Source organism: Sciurus carolinensis, chromosome 3 (assembly GCF_902686445.1).
Source record: "Sciurus carolinensis chromosome 3, mSciCar1.2, whole genome shotgun sequence".
NCBI lineage: Eukaryota > Metazoa > Chordata > Mammalia > Rodentia > Sciuridae > Sciurus > Sciurus carolinensis.
Genome location: NC_062215.1, coordinates 1,131,521 through 1,145,897, shown reverse-complemented (window position 1 = coordinate 1,145,897; position 14,377 = coordinate 1,131,521). Strand labels below are relative to the sequence as shown.

Genomic DNA, 14,377 nt, shown 5'->3' with positions numbered 1-14,377 from the left:
CAAGCCGCTGGGATTATAGGCGTGCACCACTGCGCCACTGTTGATGCAGACTAGACCCATGCCCCTGCTGCAGGGTGCTGGCCCCTCTGCTCAGGGGTCTGAATGTGAGCACCACTGCACTCCTGAGACAGGGCACAGAGGGAATTGTAAAGCAGACCTCAAAATCATTAAAAGGAAAGAACAGGCCCATCTTCCTCAGAGAGGAGCCCACCCCTTTCTACCTGGCTCAGCAGCTGAAGGTGTGAGGGCACTGGGCTGGGAAGCACCTTCGTATCCTTCTTTCTGCAGAACTGGGGACGAACCCAAGGACTCATGCACCCTAGGGCATCACACTGTACCACTGAGCTATGCCTCTGGCCCTAATCCCCACATCTGAATTCAACAAAAAACCAAACCATTGCCTCCTGGCCCATCAGGAGGCAACCCTGAGGCTCTGAGGCCAGCTTCCTGATCTTGCCTCTCCAGGAGCCCCTGTGGTGGGTGGGTGAGCTGGGAGCAGACACAGCACTTCCCAGCAGGCTTTATTCAGCTGCACCAGAGAGGTACAAAACAAGACCAGGGTATCTGTCGGGAGGGCAGCAGGACAAGCACATCTTCCTGGAGCCAGGCACAGGGTACCGGGATGTGTGCCAAAGGGCACAGGGTGCCCAATGGGGAGTGGCCCCAAGAACACTGCTCCCCAAAGCCATCCACTCTGTGCCTTCCACAAAGCTGGATGGGCAGGAACTGCAGCCTCCAGCCAGGCAGGAGGGGCATCCCTGTCCAAGATGGAGGAGCAACAAGTTAGAAACCACTGGATGGAAGCACACTGGAGCAACAGCCCTCATACCACTGGTGCTCTCTGTTCATCCCATCTGCTGGGCTGTTCCACTGCTGGATGCCCTCTCTGAGCAGTTTAGCAAGAGGAGCTGAGAGCCCACTGCAAAACAGGCACCTTGCAGGCAGGAAGGAGTAGTGCCCTTCCCACCAGCCCTGCTGGAGCCAGGCCAGTTAGTGGGTGGTGCTGCAGCTTCCTTTAGAATTGCGTGAGCCAAACTCTAAGACGCAGAAGCAGAATGAGGCAGGCGCTGGCACAGGGGCTCTCCATGATGTCCTCCGGACAGAAGTCTAGTCGCCCTCCCCAACAAGCTGCATCTCCTGCTGCCTTGTGGCCTCCAGGAAGGCCAGCTCCTTGGCTTCTTTCTTCTGGTTTCGTGCCTCGTACTCTAACCTGGGGGCCAGGCTAGGGTGAGCTGCGCCAGGGAAACCTCCCTCTGCTGGCAGCTGTGTGGTGCCCCCAAGGGGCCCCAGGGGTACCTGTTCTTAATGATCCTCTGCACAATGAGATCCGTAGTGAGGTCACTGCCACTGTCGATCTGATAGAAGATGCCTCTTCTCTTGGGTTCCTGGAAGTCTCAAGGAGAGAGAGAGGATGAGTCCCTTCCTGACCACAGAAACTGCCTGTCCCTGCCCTGCCTCACAGGGAGACCAGCCAAGGCCAGGGGAAGCAATCGCTGCTGCCCATTAGCAACCTGCCTCCCTGTCCCCTGAAACCACACAGCAGCAAGGATCTCTGTTCCATTTGCCAGAAGCAAGTTGAAGCCTTAGGGAGCTATCCACGAAAAGCGGTGAGACCCACCTGGTAGGGATCAGAGCCATCCCGGTCAGGCACAATTTCTGTCTTCCCGTGACAGACGAGGTCCACCTGGGGAGGGAGCAGGGATCAGCCCAGGTGCCTCTCTGGGAGCCACAGCAGCACCAGGTACCTAGTCCTTGAGACACCTCACCTTAAAGTGACCCAGGAGCTCTGCTGTGACCGCATATGGGGCCCCAATCACCACTTCTGACACATACTGTGGGGACACAGAGAAGAGTAGTTTGATAGGTCCCCAATCCTGGCAGCCAGGACTGGAGAGTGGTAGGAGATGGCCCAGGTGCAGGTGAGCCAGCAAAGACAGGTATGGCTGGGGCCAGCTGGCCAGGGAACCCAAGACCCCTGAATCTCCTGGGCCTTCTGGGTTCCTCAGTGGGGGAGAAACACCACCACCAAGAGGGCCAGACACCCACCACCCACCTTACCAAGTGGGATGGGAGGGACCCCACCCTGGTTCAGGGAAGCCTTTGGAAGGGAGATGCCAGAAGATGTTCCCACTCCTGGGCTGGCTCCTGGCCCGTGCTCACCCGGCAGGCCAGCACACTCAAGGTCCGCTCGTGCAGGTTCATGATGGGGTAGTTCTTCCCCTTGTAGCGATTGACCTCCTAAGGGCAGAACAAGGTCAGCTCAGCTGGAGGACCTCGTGTGGATGGCGTTTCTCCCTCCCGGCTGTCCCTTATGGGCAGAAGTTGGAAAAGGAGCCAGGCAGGATAGTTCTGGAGCCCAGAGGAGACCCAAGCTCACCCACCCAGGGGCTCTCTGGCCTTCAACAGGCACTCGAAGCCTCACTCCTCCAGAGGCCACCTGCGCCCAACATCCGCCCTGGAGCCCCACCAGGGCCTCATGGCCTGATAGTTGTCTGGGGTTTGGGAAGCAGGAGGCAGGGCAGAGACCTGGTCAAAGTGCAGGCCTGCGATGACGTAGGGCCTGTCAGCGAGCCTGTACACCTTCTCCAGGAAGTCCACGTGCCCAATGTCTGCACACAGGTCAAGAGGCAACAACAGGCCCGAGGGCAGAGAGCTCCCGCCTCCCAGCAGTTTGCCCAGCACCTCACCACCGGTCTTCCTGCCAGGGCTGCTCCCTGGGCCCCCCAGCCCAGTCCCAGGTCCCCAATCCATGGTGTGGGCATGGCCCAGGTCACTAATCCATGGCCTGGGCGTGGCGCCGAAGAGGAATGGAGGAGGATACGGAACAGGTCAAAGGCACCAGCCACATAGATAACAGTCTCCCCTGGCTGGGGTTCCTTCCCAGAAGCAAACTGGATGATCTTCTGGGATGTCTGTAGAAACTGGGACACCCCTGTCCAGGGGTTACGCCCCCCAGGGCACTGTCAGCCAAAAGAGGGAGCTGGTCAGCAGCAGAGGCCTCCCAGGCATGTCCCTTGCCCAGTCCCTCCCTGGGACCACTCTTCTGGATCTGGGACTGCCTTACCCCTGCCTGTCATGGTGTGGGATGGGGGAGCAGGTGTAGTAGCACTACAGGTCAGGACTTCACGGTCCCACTGCAGCCTGCAGCAACTCACAGGCCTGCAGGGGCAGGGTCACCACTGCCAGTCCGGGCAAGGCCACTGCTGCTGGCAGGACTATGGCTCTGCCTCATGGCCACAGCAGGGACTACAACCAATACCAGCTCCCCTTGGTGGCCTCACCACCATGAGGTACAGAGCCTAGTGGCCTGTGGACATAGTCCTCTGGGAACCAGCACCCTTAGGCCACCATCTGGTCACCTCGGAGGAGCCTTCTGAGAAAAGTATGTCCCCAGCAGGTGTCGGGTGAGGGGGCTACAAAGGGAGAGAGGGCCAGGCCATTTGGTTAGAGGCCACCTGTCAGTGCCAGGCAGGGAGGGAGGAGAGCTGGCCTTTCCCCAGAGGGAGCCCTGAGGGCAGTGTGGGTGGAAGACGGGCAATCAAGCACTGGCTGACTCCAGGGCCCTGCGGCCCGCTGCACTCACCTTGCCAAAGCTGTCTGCGTACTCCCTGTACTCGGAGGACATCTCCTGCACAGGAAGGACAGCAGCTGAGGGGCCCCGCCCTCCAAACTTGCCAACCCCAGGACTGCACATCTCATGGCTCCCCCAGCCGGAGGAGAGGTGGTGGAAGGGAAAGATGGGGCAGGGTGGGTGTCCTCAGCTCAGGGAATCAGGGACCGTGCCCTGTCCTGCACACTCACCTGGCTGCTGTGATGGGCCTTGGTCACAAGCAGCATGCGGCCCACAAGGTCTGTGGTAGATACGCCCTGGGTGCGTTTGCACTCTCTGAGGGGGACAAGGGAGGTGGGGAGTTCTTGTCCTGGACCCCTTCACCAAGCCCCATCTGCAGTGGACCCCACCACGAGGGACATGACCTCAACCTGCTGCTGCATCTCCCTGCACTTGACCACACCAGAAGACAGACTGGGAGCCTGGGGCCTGGGGCCTGGGGCCTGGGGAGGAGCACTGTGCTTTGAGCAGTTAAGAAGGCAGGAGCAGAGAGCAGGCAGGGCAGACTCAGAGCGTGCAGCTCCAGTCCCCATCTGCCATCAGGCCTCTGGCCTCCCTCACGCCAGGTCCTGCCCCACTGGGTATTCTCTAACAAGGGAATTCAGGTTGCACCACCTCTTGCAGGAGCCACTGGCCACAGCTGGCTCTTCAAAGTAATTAAAATAAAAGCTGGCTCCACAGGGGCAGCAGTCCACTGAGGTCTCACAGCTGTGCTGGGCCTGGGGGCGTCCCCACAGCTCTCATCCAAGCTAAGCTCTGACTACAGTTACTTCTCTGAAGATCGGAATCACTTCATGGCCGTGAAGTGAGGGCTACAGCAAGTGCTTCCCTTCCTGCACCCCCAGTCCTGGTCAGAGGCCCAGATACTCTTCTCAGAGGTGGCCGCAAAGCAGCCAAGAGTGAGCTGGAAGGAACCCCGACTGGCAGGCCCCCTGGGGACTTACCTGTACCTCCCAGCCTGCTTCACTTCCTCATAGGTGTCACGGCCATCAACGGTCAGTGTGATGTCATCTAGAGGGTGACAAGGTGGCCCAGCCTAGAGCCCAGCACCCAGCACCCTCTCAGTCCCCAGCCTGCCCTCATATCTGTGCACTCATTTATGGGAAGGGACCAGAGCTCTCCTGGAGCCCCAGAGAGGAGGCCGGCCACCTCCAGATACCACCAGGAGGACCTGAGCGCAGCTGCCCCAGCCCCACCCACTCACTGCCGTGGACACAGAAGTCACAGTTGTACTTGTCCAGCGTCTCCAGGGTGGTGACGTAGGGAGCCGCAGGTACCACCTCATCCACCCACTTGATGGCCTGCACCATCTTGTATCTCTCTTCTTGGGTAAACACTGGTGGTCCCTTGTGCTTGGCAATCTCCTCTACAACAACAGAAAAAGACAAAACAGGTGACCTCCAGTCTCCCAGGTCCCTTCCCCAGGAGACCCCTACCCTATACATACAGTGGGGTGCGTGGTGGGGCCTGCCTCTCACGGGTCCTCAGCCCACAGGCCAAGACCACTGCTGTGTTCCAGTCAGCACAGCAGATACGCAGCTGCTGGACGGCCCCTCAGTCCAGCCGCTGAGGAGCCAGGAAAGGGGTGGAGGGGAGTGGGCAGCACAGCCAGGGAACCTGCCAGTGTCGGCACTATTCACAAATGCCACAGGTCTGTTCCTCAGTCGAGCAAGGCTGGGTTGAGCTTGCTAAGCCCACTCACAGCTGAGCTCTGGGGAAGGATGCATGGACCTGTCCTACCCAACCTGGGGTCCTACAGGCATTCCTCAGTCAGGGAAGACCGTGTAAGACTGTAGGGTGGTATGGGCACAGCAGCCTGCACCTTACCATCGGTGTGCACACCCACGATCAGGTAGTCACCCATGGCCCGTGCCTGACGCAGCTGGTTGGAGTGGCCATAATGCACCATGTCATAGCTGTGGGAACAGACAGGGCAGTCAGGCCCTATGCTGAGGAAGTGGGTAAGGGGCTCTGTGGGGCATAGCTTTGCTCCTTCCAGGACTCCTTAGTTCTCTGAGAAAGCACCATGGGAAACTGCTACCCAGGATCTGGCCAGAAGCAGGATTTCAGTGGGGAGGTAGGCACTAAGACATCCACACCCCAAGGGCGTGGGTCAGAAGTCAGGACCCCACCAGTGCCAGGACAAGCAAGGGTGGCACACACAGGGACACAGCCTGAAGGAGTGTGAGGCTGAGGAGCTCCCAGGACAGACTCTCCCACTGGTGGCTGTCGTCATTTCTCAGGTCTCAGGTGGTTCCTGCACTTCTCTAAATATGACCTGCTGTAGGGAGTCACTTCAAAGTTTAAAACAAACATTGTGGGTTGGGGCTGGATCCTGTTCTATCCTGAGGTCCCTGGGGTCAACTCAAAACCAAAACTCCAACCAAAGCAGCCAGGGAATCATTGATTTTGAAAATCTCATTTCCTTCCCCACTGCCTGGCTTTGCTCTCTTGGTTCTAGAGCTCTTATCCTCAAATCTGAGTCGAGCTAGGAGTACACTTTCCAGCTCAAGGCTACTCGGCCCCCTGCAATGTCCTGGGCCCCAGGTGCTCCCGCACACCACGGGAACAGCCCTCGTACTCCTCTGCAGGGCCCTGGGTTGGTTCTGCTTCCTTCCAGAGATCCCCATCCCCTGTGAGATGTGATCAGGCAACTGGAGCAGCGCTGCCCCCTCTTAGAACAGCCACCTTTCATTCTCACACAGTTCAGGGGGCCCCAGCAGACAAGCTGCGTGGGGTTACAGGGTTCAGGTCCAGGGTCTGCACAGGCTGGATAGGAGGGGGAGGAGGAGGAGGAGGAGGCTGGATTGGGGGAACACAAAGGGGAAAGAGGGCGACACTGGATCCTAGTTACTGTGGCCTGTAGCCTGGTTGGGGTGGGTCCCTGGCCAGCGCCACGGTCAGAGTCTACCAACAGGAAGCCTCTTCCCAAGGTGACTCAGGAGCAAAAGACAACAAAGTTCTGCCTGCTCCCCTTTAAGCCTCCTCAGGAGCTATGGGCTGACCAGCCGGTGTCCCTCCCCACTTCATCAGGCCTGTGAATCACCGAGGGCTGCAAGCTATCAGAAAGGTCAACTTTCCTTCTACTTGTTGACAGCCCCAAACTTTCTTCAAAACAATGACCTCCTCTACATTGCCAGAGAAGCCCACCGCATTCCGGACCCCCGACGGCGCGGGAGCCTGTGCGCTCCACAGCGCCCGGGAGGAGCGGCAGTCCCCGGGACGCCCAAGGGGCGCATCTCCAGTCTTCCGGAAGGACGCTGCCGGCTGCACCGGCGTCCGCACGTTTCGCGCCTAACCGCGAAGGGATCAGACGTCGGCCGGCCTCGCGCGGCCCGCAGTGCCAGAGCCCCGAAGGCTCCAAGCCCGAGCCGGCAGGCGTCGCTGAGGAGCCGAGGGGGACATCAGGGAAGCCCTGGGTTAGGTACTCGGACCCAACCGGGGTTGGCGGCACGCCGAAGGGCGCGACCGCAGTCGCCCGCCGGCCCCCGGACAACTGCCGGCGCGGGACCCCGGGAAGACTGCTGGCCGCCCGCCCCCGCCCCCGCTCACCAGCCGTCGCACCACACCCGCACCGCGCGCCTGCCCGCTGGGCTCGGCCGCTCCGCGCCGCCCGCCGCCCCGTGCCCGTTACGGATCATGGCCCCGCAGCGGCGGTGCGGTCCCGCAGCTCCAGCGACTCCGAGCGCCGCCGGCCCGCCCCGCCCCGCCCAGCGCGCGCCGTCACGCGGACCTCACCCGCGGCGCATGGCCAATAGCATGAGCCGTCAGCACAGAGCTCCGCCCCCAGGCCCCGCCCGCCAATCCGCAGCCAATGGAGAGCACCTCTTCGCCCCGCCCCCAGCATGCAACCAATGGCCCGCATCCCCGAGCCTCGACCGCCCCTCCGCCCTCCAGCACAGCCAATGGCATGCGCCACCCCCGCCCTCCGGCCACATCGGCCTCTGTGACTCGCCGCACACCTGGCCGAAGGGACAGGCTGGTACGGCGCGGTGCTTCCGCCACCGTCGCCTTAGTGTATTCTCGAAGGGGAGTTTTTAAGCAACCACGGCGCGCGGCCGCTCGGTGGTGAGAACAGCAGCCACCCGGACACGAACACAGTGCAGAAATATTTAATAAGAAAGGTCTGTACCGAGCCAAGGCTTGGAACCGCCCCTCTGCCGCATACCCAACACAGAAATTTCTATAAAGTCAGCTTTTCAGTAAGAAGGAGTAGAAATTTGGGAGGCCCTGAGAGTAGCCTGATGAGTGAGGTAAGGCAGCCGTGGGTCCTTCTGCCGGCCAGGCTGGGATGGACCCAGCTCTGTCCTCACAGAAAGGCCTGCTGCCACCTCTCGTATGGAGAAGGGGTGTCCTTGATGGTCAAGCCCATAATGTGGGCCACCGTGCAGTGCAAGGGGGCTTCCCACAAGGACACACAAATGGCTAAAAAACGTCAAGGTGACCTATCACCCCCAGGAGTTCTTCCCAATAGACCCTTTGGGGGCAACCTGGTCTTGACAGTGACACTGGCCCCTGAACAAGAGTTCCAGCCCTCTGCAAAGTGCCAAATATTCTTCATCAACACCAGGTTATGTGGCTTTCTTCCTTTTTGCACGTTTGGCACAGCCCCTGCCAAACCAGCCCCCTAGGATGGGGGCTGAGGTAAGTGGGGCACCCCGGTCCCCAGGCTGGGCCTCTTCTCTGCTTCGACACAAAGACTTCCGACTGTGGCTGCCTTCTTCACCAGCTCGAAGGGGAGTCGCCAGGGAGAAGATTGGATCCTGCCACCTACCAAGAAGGGAAGGCTGCATCAGGCAGGTCTGGGACCTCTCAGTGCAACCCGCCCCAGCACAGGGGAGCTGTCTGAGGTCACCCGCCTTCCCTCCCCCTCCCCGCTTGTCTTTTAACCATGGCTGGGCTTTTGGTTGGTGGTAGCTGCATCGTCACCAAGCTACAGAAGAGCTGTAGGAGAGGAAATCTCCTTGGGTGGCACCCACCCTAGCTGGTCTCCTCATGACTCAAGTGTCTCATCCATGATTAGTGGGCTATGCTCACACAGGGTGGGAGGGCAACAGCCCCAAAGGGGTGGGGGGCTGTGTCTCCAGGGATGGTCACTAGCAACGCTGGGTCCCACCTTTCACTTGTTCAGCCAGGGGCAGGTGGCCCAGACCCTCTTCCCCTTCCCAGACTGCACGACGGGGATGAGAAGGATGGCCAGCTGACTGGGGAGGAGCGGCCCACAGACCACATGTGTCTGACTGAGATGTAGAACCACATGTTGTAAACGTAAGGCACACATAAGCACTGATAAAGAAAATGAGCTAAGTCAATGTCAAAAAAAAATGCAGGACACAATAGGCCCACGTCACAGAACACCACAAACATAACATACAGGAATTGCCAGGCCCAGAGGTGAAGGGATCCTTAATTTCTTGAACCCTTTGATTAAAAGAAGTTACTGATTTCCCCTATAAGACCCTGAAAATTCACAGAGAAAGAAAGTGTAAACTTTTTACTCAACACATATACCAAGTCTAAATTATCACAAATTCCGTATTAAGGCACAGTTTAAGCTTCCCCCAAATATGTCAACTCCCAAAACCAAGGACAATGAGATTCTGTTTGACTGGAGTAGCCAAGTCCTCATCCCCTCCAGGCCCCTTTGCATTCACGTTTGTCTGAGAGGTCAAAGGAAAGATCATGTAGAACACACTGGCTGATTCCCTCTCCCTGCAAGGGATACTGGGCACCACACCAACCAAAGAGAAGTGTGTACACGTGAAGTCTTGCCACCTCTGCCAACCACTGAGGTCAGTTGCTCTGGAGGCCACATGCTTCAGTTCACCTCATATAGTGCTCACAACACCTCAGAGCTTCCTCCACGCTCAGCTCACAGGAGCAGACGGACACGGCCCACCACAGAGGGGAAGGGACGTGGGGTGACCCAGCTTTGCCCACTCACCTGTTGTAGAGTGGAATCTCCAGGCCCAGCTCATCCATGAGGAGCTGCATGACGTCATCACACTTCCCATGAAGCTTCAGGGCAGCCCAGTCATCCTTTGGGGTCCACTGAAGACAAAAAAAAGCACGTGAGGCAGGGCGCAGTGGCACACACCTATAATCCCATCACCTTGGGAGGCTGCGGCAGAAGAGTCTCAAATTTGAGGCCAGCCTGGGTGACCTTAGCAAGACCCTCAACAATTTACCAAAGTCCTGTCTCAAAATATAAAATAAAAAGAGCTAGCGGTTTAGCTCAGTGATAAAGTGCCCCTGGATTCAATCCCCAATACTAAAAAAAAAAAAAAAAAAAAAAAACAAACAAACCAGAAGTTCCTGTTTCTCCCCAGCCCTGTCAGCCTTGAATTCTGCAGGATCAGTCAGCACTGGATAAGCAGTTGATCAGCACTCCCCAGGTACCCACCTGAGCTTGTACTAGACCTCAGGTATGGATGTGGGATGTCTTTCTGGCTCTTCAGATCTAAGCCCCAGGTCAAAGAAACCAGCTCTGAGTGCCCAAGTTACCTGTAAATTCACAATGTAGAGCTTGGGTCTCCGGTTGGGGGGCTTGGTCATGCACCAGAGGCGAGGATACTTCTTTAGAACCTTTGAGAACAGATAAGACACAACACGCACGTGAAGAACAAGGCTGGAGAAACAGGGTCCAATGCACACTAGGTGGTTTACCAGGCAGGGAAAGACATGCTCACTCCGCAGTGGGATTACCATGCTGTCACCACATACCTTCAAACTGGACCCTAAACACAAAATCGTGTCTGCTTTGCTTGCAGCCTCTGTCGCAGCCTCCCAGTTCAGAGGCTGCCCCAAGGTCCCCCTCTCTCCAAAGTGCACAATGGTATCCCGGAGCTGAGCCCCACACTTGTGGCAGGTTCGGCCTGTCTGGTGTCGGTGGAGAGCAGTGCGTTCTGTCACATCAAATACACGCACATACTCCCTGTTGGGGATGCAGGAGGTGCAGACCTGAGGACAAGAGGACACAGTGAGTGGGACCTGCCTGGCACCCAGGTCCTGGGTCCCCGCAGCACTGCTCACTTCAATGTGCATGTTCCCGTGGAGCTCTGAGATGGCCGTGCGTGGCAGCCCGCTCCGCAGGTGGAGCCCGTCACAGTTCTGAGACACCACATGCTGCACCTGGAAGGCAGGACATGGCGCAGTCAGCATAGGAATGGGGGAAGCAACCTACAGCAGTGAAACCCTTCTGAGCCCAGTCTAGCCAAGAGCTGCCAAGACCAGGTGCAACTATGACCCTACAGAAAGCCTTGGAAGGTGAAGGATGTTGCAAATACATCCCATCAGGACTTGGGAGGGCCCCATAGTAGGGAGGGACCATGTTCTCCTATCAGCTCTGACACTCTCAGAGCAGCTGAGAAGGCAAGCATCTGTGTTGTACCTATACGGCTAGGAAGTGGTTTAAGGTTTTGGGTGCTGGTATAGCCACTCTGCTCCAGATAATGCCTTCTTGGGTCATTTATTTCAGGTCCCTGGGGACCCAGAAAGATATCCCCTTTCCAACTTGATTGAAGGTGCCCAGCAGAGGGCCTCAAGAGGTTTCTGACAAGCTTCCCTGTGGCTAGGGAGGCTTCCAAGGCTCCGGGTAATGCAAGAGGAGCTGGAGAAACTGTGGGCTGGCCCTGGAGGGAACAGTGCAGGGCAGGGGATACCCTTTCTTTTGGAAGAGGAAACTCCATAGGATCAAACAGGAGTCTGACCTTCTGGGGGGTGCTCATTACAGGCAGAGGTGGAATACAGCTGCCCACCTGGGTACTGAGGTTATGGCTCTGGGTCCCAGGCCTGGCCCTGGGTGAGTATGCCAGTCACAGTGGGCTCTTACCAGCTTTTGCTCATGTAAACGGGCAATACTCATGTGGGTGAGGGTAGGCTCTGCCTCACTCAGATCAGCAGCACTGTTGGGCAGAAGGGAAAACAGAGGTGAGGGAGCTGCAGGCCAGGCTGTGCAGCTCCGGCTCAACCATGTGGGAAGGCTGCATGTGGGCTGCTCACCTCACATTTCTCCCTTTCTGAAGCAGTGTCCACACTCCATTAGGGCCCCGGTAATCTGGGATAGAGGCTGCCTGCACATTCAGAAAAAAGATAAGCCCAAGGAAAAGCCATCACTGTGGGTATCTATAGAATTCTCCAAATGGGACATGCCACATTCCAGACTGGCCTTTATTCCTTCCACAACTACCTGCCTGACCCCAGGTGAAGCATGCCCCAGTGCAGTTCCTTCCCTCCGCCTGGACTTCCTCTTCCTGACAAGCCCAGCTCATCCTTCCAGGCTTCAGCTGAGTATAAGCCTCAGATCTGTGGTCATGTCTGTTGACCACATTGATGTGGAGAACTGGTCAGGTTCATCTGTGTTTTCACAGCCTGCTAAAGAAATATTTAGCAATGCCAAGCCCCTAGGTGGGAGCACTCCTCTGTCCAAATTATTTTATCCTGAAACTGAATTATTCCCACTCAACTCATAGAGGACAACCTCTCCAGATGAGATAAACATCTGCTTTTCCAAGTTTCATTGATTTTAAGTAGAAAGGACTGAACTCAGGGATGCTCTACTGTTGAACAGCTCCACCTTCAGCCCTTTTAATTTTTGAGACAGGTTTTCACTAAGTTGCCCAGGCTGGCCTCAAACTTGTGATCCTCCTGCTTCAGCCTCCCGAGCCTCTGAGATTATAGGCATTCACCACCACACAGTGCTTAAGGAAAGTTTCCAATCCAGTGAAATAAACCAATCCTAAGAAGGAAGCAGAAAGCAGCTAGGATCCAAGTGTCTTATGTTCCTCTCTGGGGAGACCCTGTCTTCTCACTGCTGTTTAATCTCAGACAAATGCCACTCTGACCAGTGATTCTGTCATACTTCAAAAGGAGAACAGAGCCAGGAATGGTGGTACAGACCTATAATCCCAGGAGCTAGAGAGAAGCTGAGGCAGGAGGACTGCCAGTTTAAGGCTAGCCTCAGCAACTTAGCAAGGGCCTAAGCAACTATGCAAGACCCTGTCTCAAAGAATAAAAAGGGCTGGGGATGTTGACAGTGGTTAAGCATCCCTGGGTTCAATCCATTGTGTAAAAAAACAAACAAAAACAGTAGTGTGTTCAATGTTATTCAAACAATAACAGATAAAATAAAGCTGCATGTGGCTTTTAGTTGCCATTAGAAGATTTGTGAGCGGTGACAGTATTGTCATTCAACAATCCCAACTGAATTTTTAGACGTGGCTATGAAGGAGGGGGCCTCAGATGCTTGGGCTCCAGCAGCAATCTCAATTTACACATTCTTGCTACTGGACTTCTGCTGTTTGTTTGGAGTGCCTTATACCCACTTGGTCTGTAAATTTTCCTCCCCTCAAAGCCCTGACTCAATACCACCTCCTGCAGCCAGCTCACTGGGAAAGGTGCCCCAGTTTTGAGTATTGAGTGTGTGTCTGGATTTCTGGGATAGCAACCCCACACAGTCAGCATTCTGTTTATTTGTTTACATGGCTGATTACTGTCACCTAACTTTCTGAGGATAGAAATCATTTCACGTTCACCTCTACTGGGCCTAACACTCACACTCCCGGATCAGATTTCAATTAGATTACCCGTCATTCACACTTTCAAAGTTTAGTCATGTTCCACAGTCCAGGATATCTTATCAAACTTCTCAAAATCCAGTGCATTTCTTGTATTCTGATTATTACTGTCTTGCTTTCTATTTCTCGTCCTTACGAGGTGGGAGAGCACATGAGCAGAATAACAGAAGACTGAACTCTGCCTGAGTAACCTAGGTCTATCCATTAGCTTTAAGAAGGGGGGACAGAAGGCAGTTCGCTACTATGTCTATTTCCATCTGTTTATTTTTAGTGTTTGTAACAGAGAATAAGCGGTTTGTTTTTTTTTTTTTTTAAATATAGGTTTCGTTGTAAACGGACACACTATCTTTATTTTGTTACATGTGGTGCTGAGGATCGAACCCAGGTCCTCACTTGTGATAGGCCAGCGCTCTACCTCTGAGCCCCAGCCCCAGCTCCAAAATAAGCGTTTTTAAAGTCTGCCTTGGTTAACTTTGCTATTAAGTCGTTTCGTATATGAAGGAAGGAAGATACCTTAGAGCTGCTTCAAAGACGAATTTGTCTCTGCGACCGGGTAGTGACCTAACTCTAACAGGGACTGTCCCGGGTCAGTCTCCCAGACGGGGGCGCCCACACCCGCGTGGCCCGCCTCCGTCCCTACCGTGCTGATGCCCGCGCCGGTGTAGACCACTAAGTATTTGGCATTCCGGACGGCGACGGCCAGCTCCCGGACCTTCCTCCGCAGCTCCTCCGGGTCATCGCACACCTGCCGGGAGCCGGGACTGGTCACGCCGCCCGCCGCCGCCGCCGCCCGCCGCCCGCCGCCACCGCCGCTCGCCGCGCGGGACTCGCCTCCTCCTGCCGCCGCTTGAGGCCCTCGCGCCGCCGGCTCCGGCCCTGCAGCTCGGTGACCAGGTCCTCGCTCTCGGCCAGCAGCCGGCCCTCCTCGGCGCTGCGCTCGGCCGCCGCCTTCCTCAGGATGCGCGACACCTGCGGGCGGGCGGGCGGGCGGTGAGCGGCGGCGCGGGCGGGCGCGGGCACGGGGGCGGCGGCAGCCTACCTGGCGGAGGCGCTCCCGCTGCTGCTCCTCCCGCAGCCTCCGGACCCGCTCCGCCGCCTTACGTTCTGAGCGGCTCAGACCGCCGGCTGCCATCGCTCCCGGGACCGCGCTTCCTGCTTCCGCTTCCGCCTCGCCCGGCAGCCACGCGAGCGC

At 56.9% G+C, this 14,377-nt stretch overlaps 2 protein-coding genes across 6 annotated transcripts; both read right to left on the bottom strand.

The window, feature by feature from the left end:
- Positions 1-505: 505 nt before the first annotated feature.
- Pcyt2 (phosphate cytidylyltransferase 2, ethanolamine) lies at positions 506-7,318 on the bottom strand. Of its 3 annotated transcripts, XM_047544235.1 has the most exons (14): positions 7,163-7,318; positions 5,438-5,526; positions 4,815-4,976; positions 4,555-4,621; positions 3,802-3,886; positions 3,584-3,628; positions 3,360-3,413; positions 2,822-2,960; positions 2,527-2,609; positions 2,161-2,238; positions 1,767-1,832; positions 1,619-1,684; positions 1,297-1,385; positions 506-1,210 (listed from the first exon to the last, which is right to left on the bottom strand). In XM_047544235.1, exons 1-14 carry the CDS (start codon positions 7,249-7,251, stop codon positions 1,108-1,110), a joined length of 1,215 nt encoding a protein of 404 aa, XP_047400191.1. In that variant the 5' UTR covers positions 7,252-7,318; the 3' UTR covers positions 506-1,107. The 3 variants fall into 3 exon arrangements, with proteins under 3 accessions (XP_047400191.1, XP_047400192.1, XP_047400193.1); XM_047544236.1 differs by lacking the exon at positions 3,360-3,413; XM_047544237.1 differs by lacking the exons at positions 2,527-2,609; positions 2,822-2,960; positions 3,360-3,413.
- Positions 7,319-7,708: 390 nt separating this feature from the next.
- Positions 7,709-14,373, bottom strand: Sirt7 (sirtuin 7). Of its 3 annotated transcripts, XR_007107878.1 has the most exons (11): positions 14,225-14,373; positions 14,017-14,154; positions 13,826-13,930; positions 11,612-11,682; positions 11,442-11,514; positions 10,643-10,741; positions 10,334-10,570; positions 10,115-10,195; positions 9,555-9,661; positions 8,985-9,070; positions 8,248-8,380 (listed from the first exon to the last, which is right to left on the bottom strand). XR_007107878.1 is itself a non-coding variant. In XM_047546787.1 (10 exons), exons 1-10 carry the CDS (start codon positions 14,315-14,317, stop codon positions 8,182-8,184), a joined length of 1,203 nt encoding a protein of 400 aa, XP_047402743.1. In that variant the 5' UTR covers positions 14,318-14,373; the 3' UTR covers positions 7,709-8,181. The 3 variants fall into 3 exon arrangements, 2 of the variants coding, with proteins under 2 accessions (XP_047402743.1, XP_047402744.1); XM_047546787.1 differs by lacking the exon at positions 8,985-9,070 and having other exon boundaries at positions 7,709-8,380; XM_047546788.1 differs by lacking the exons at positions 8,985-9,070; positions 11,442-11,514; positions 11,612-11,682 and having other exon boundaries at positions 7,709-8,380.
- Positions 14,374-14,377: the final 4 nt, after the last annotated feature.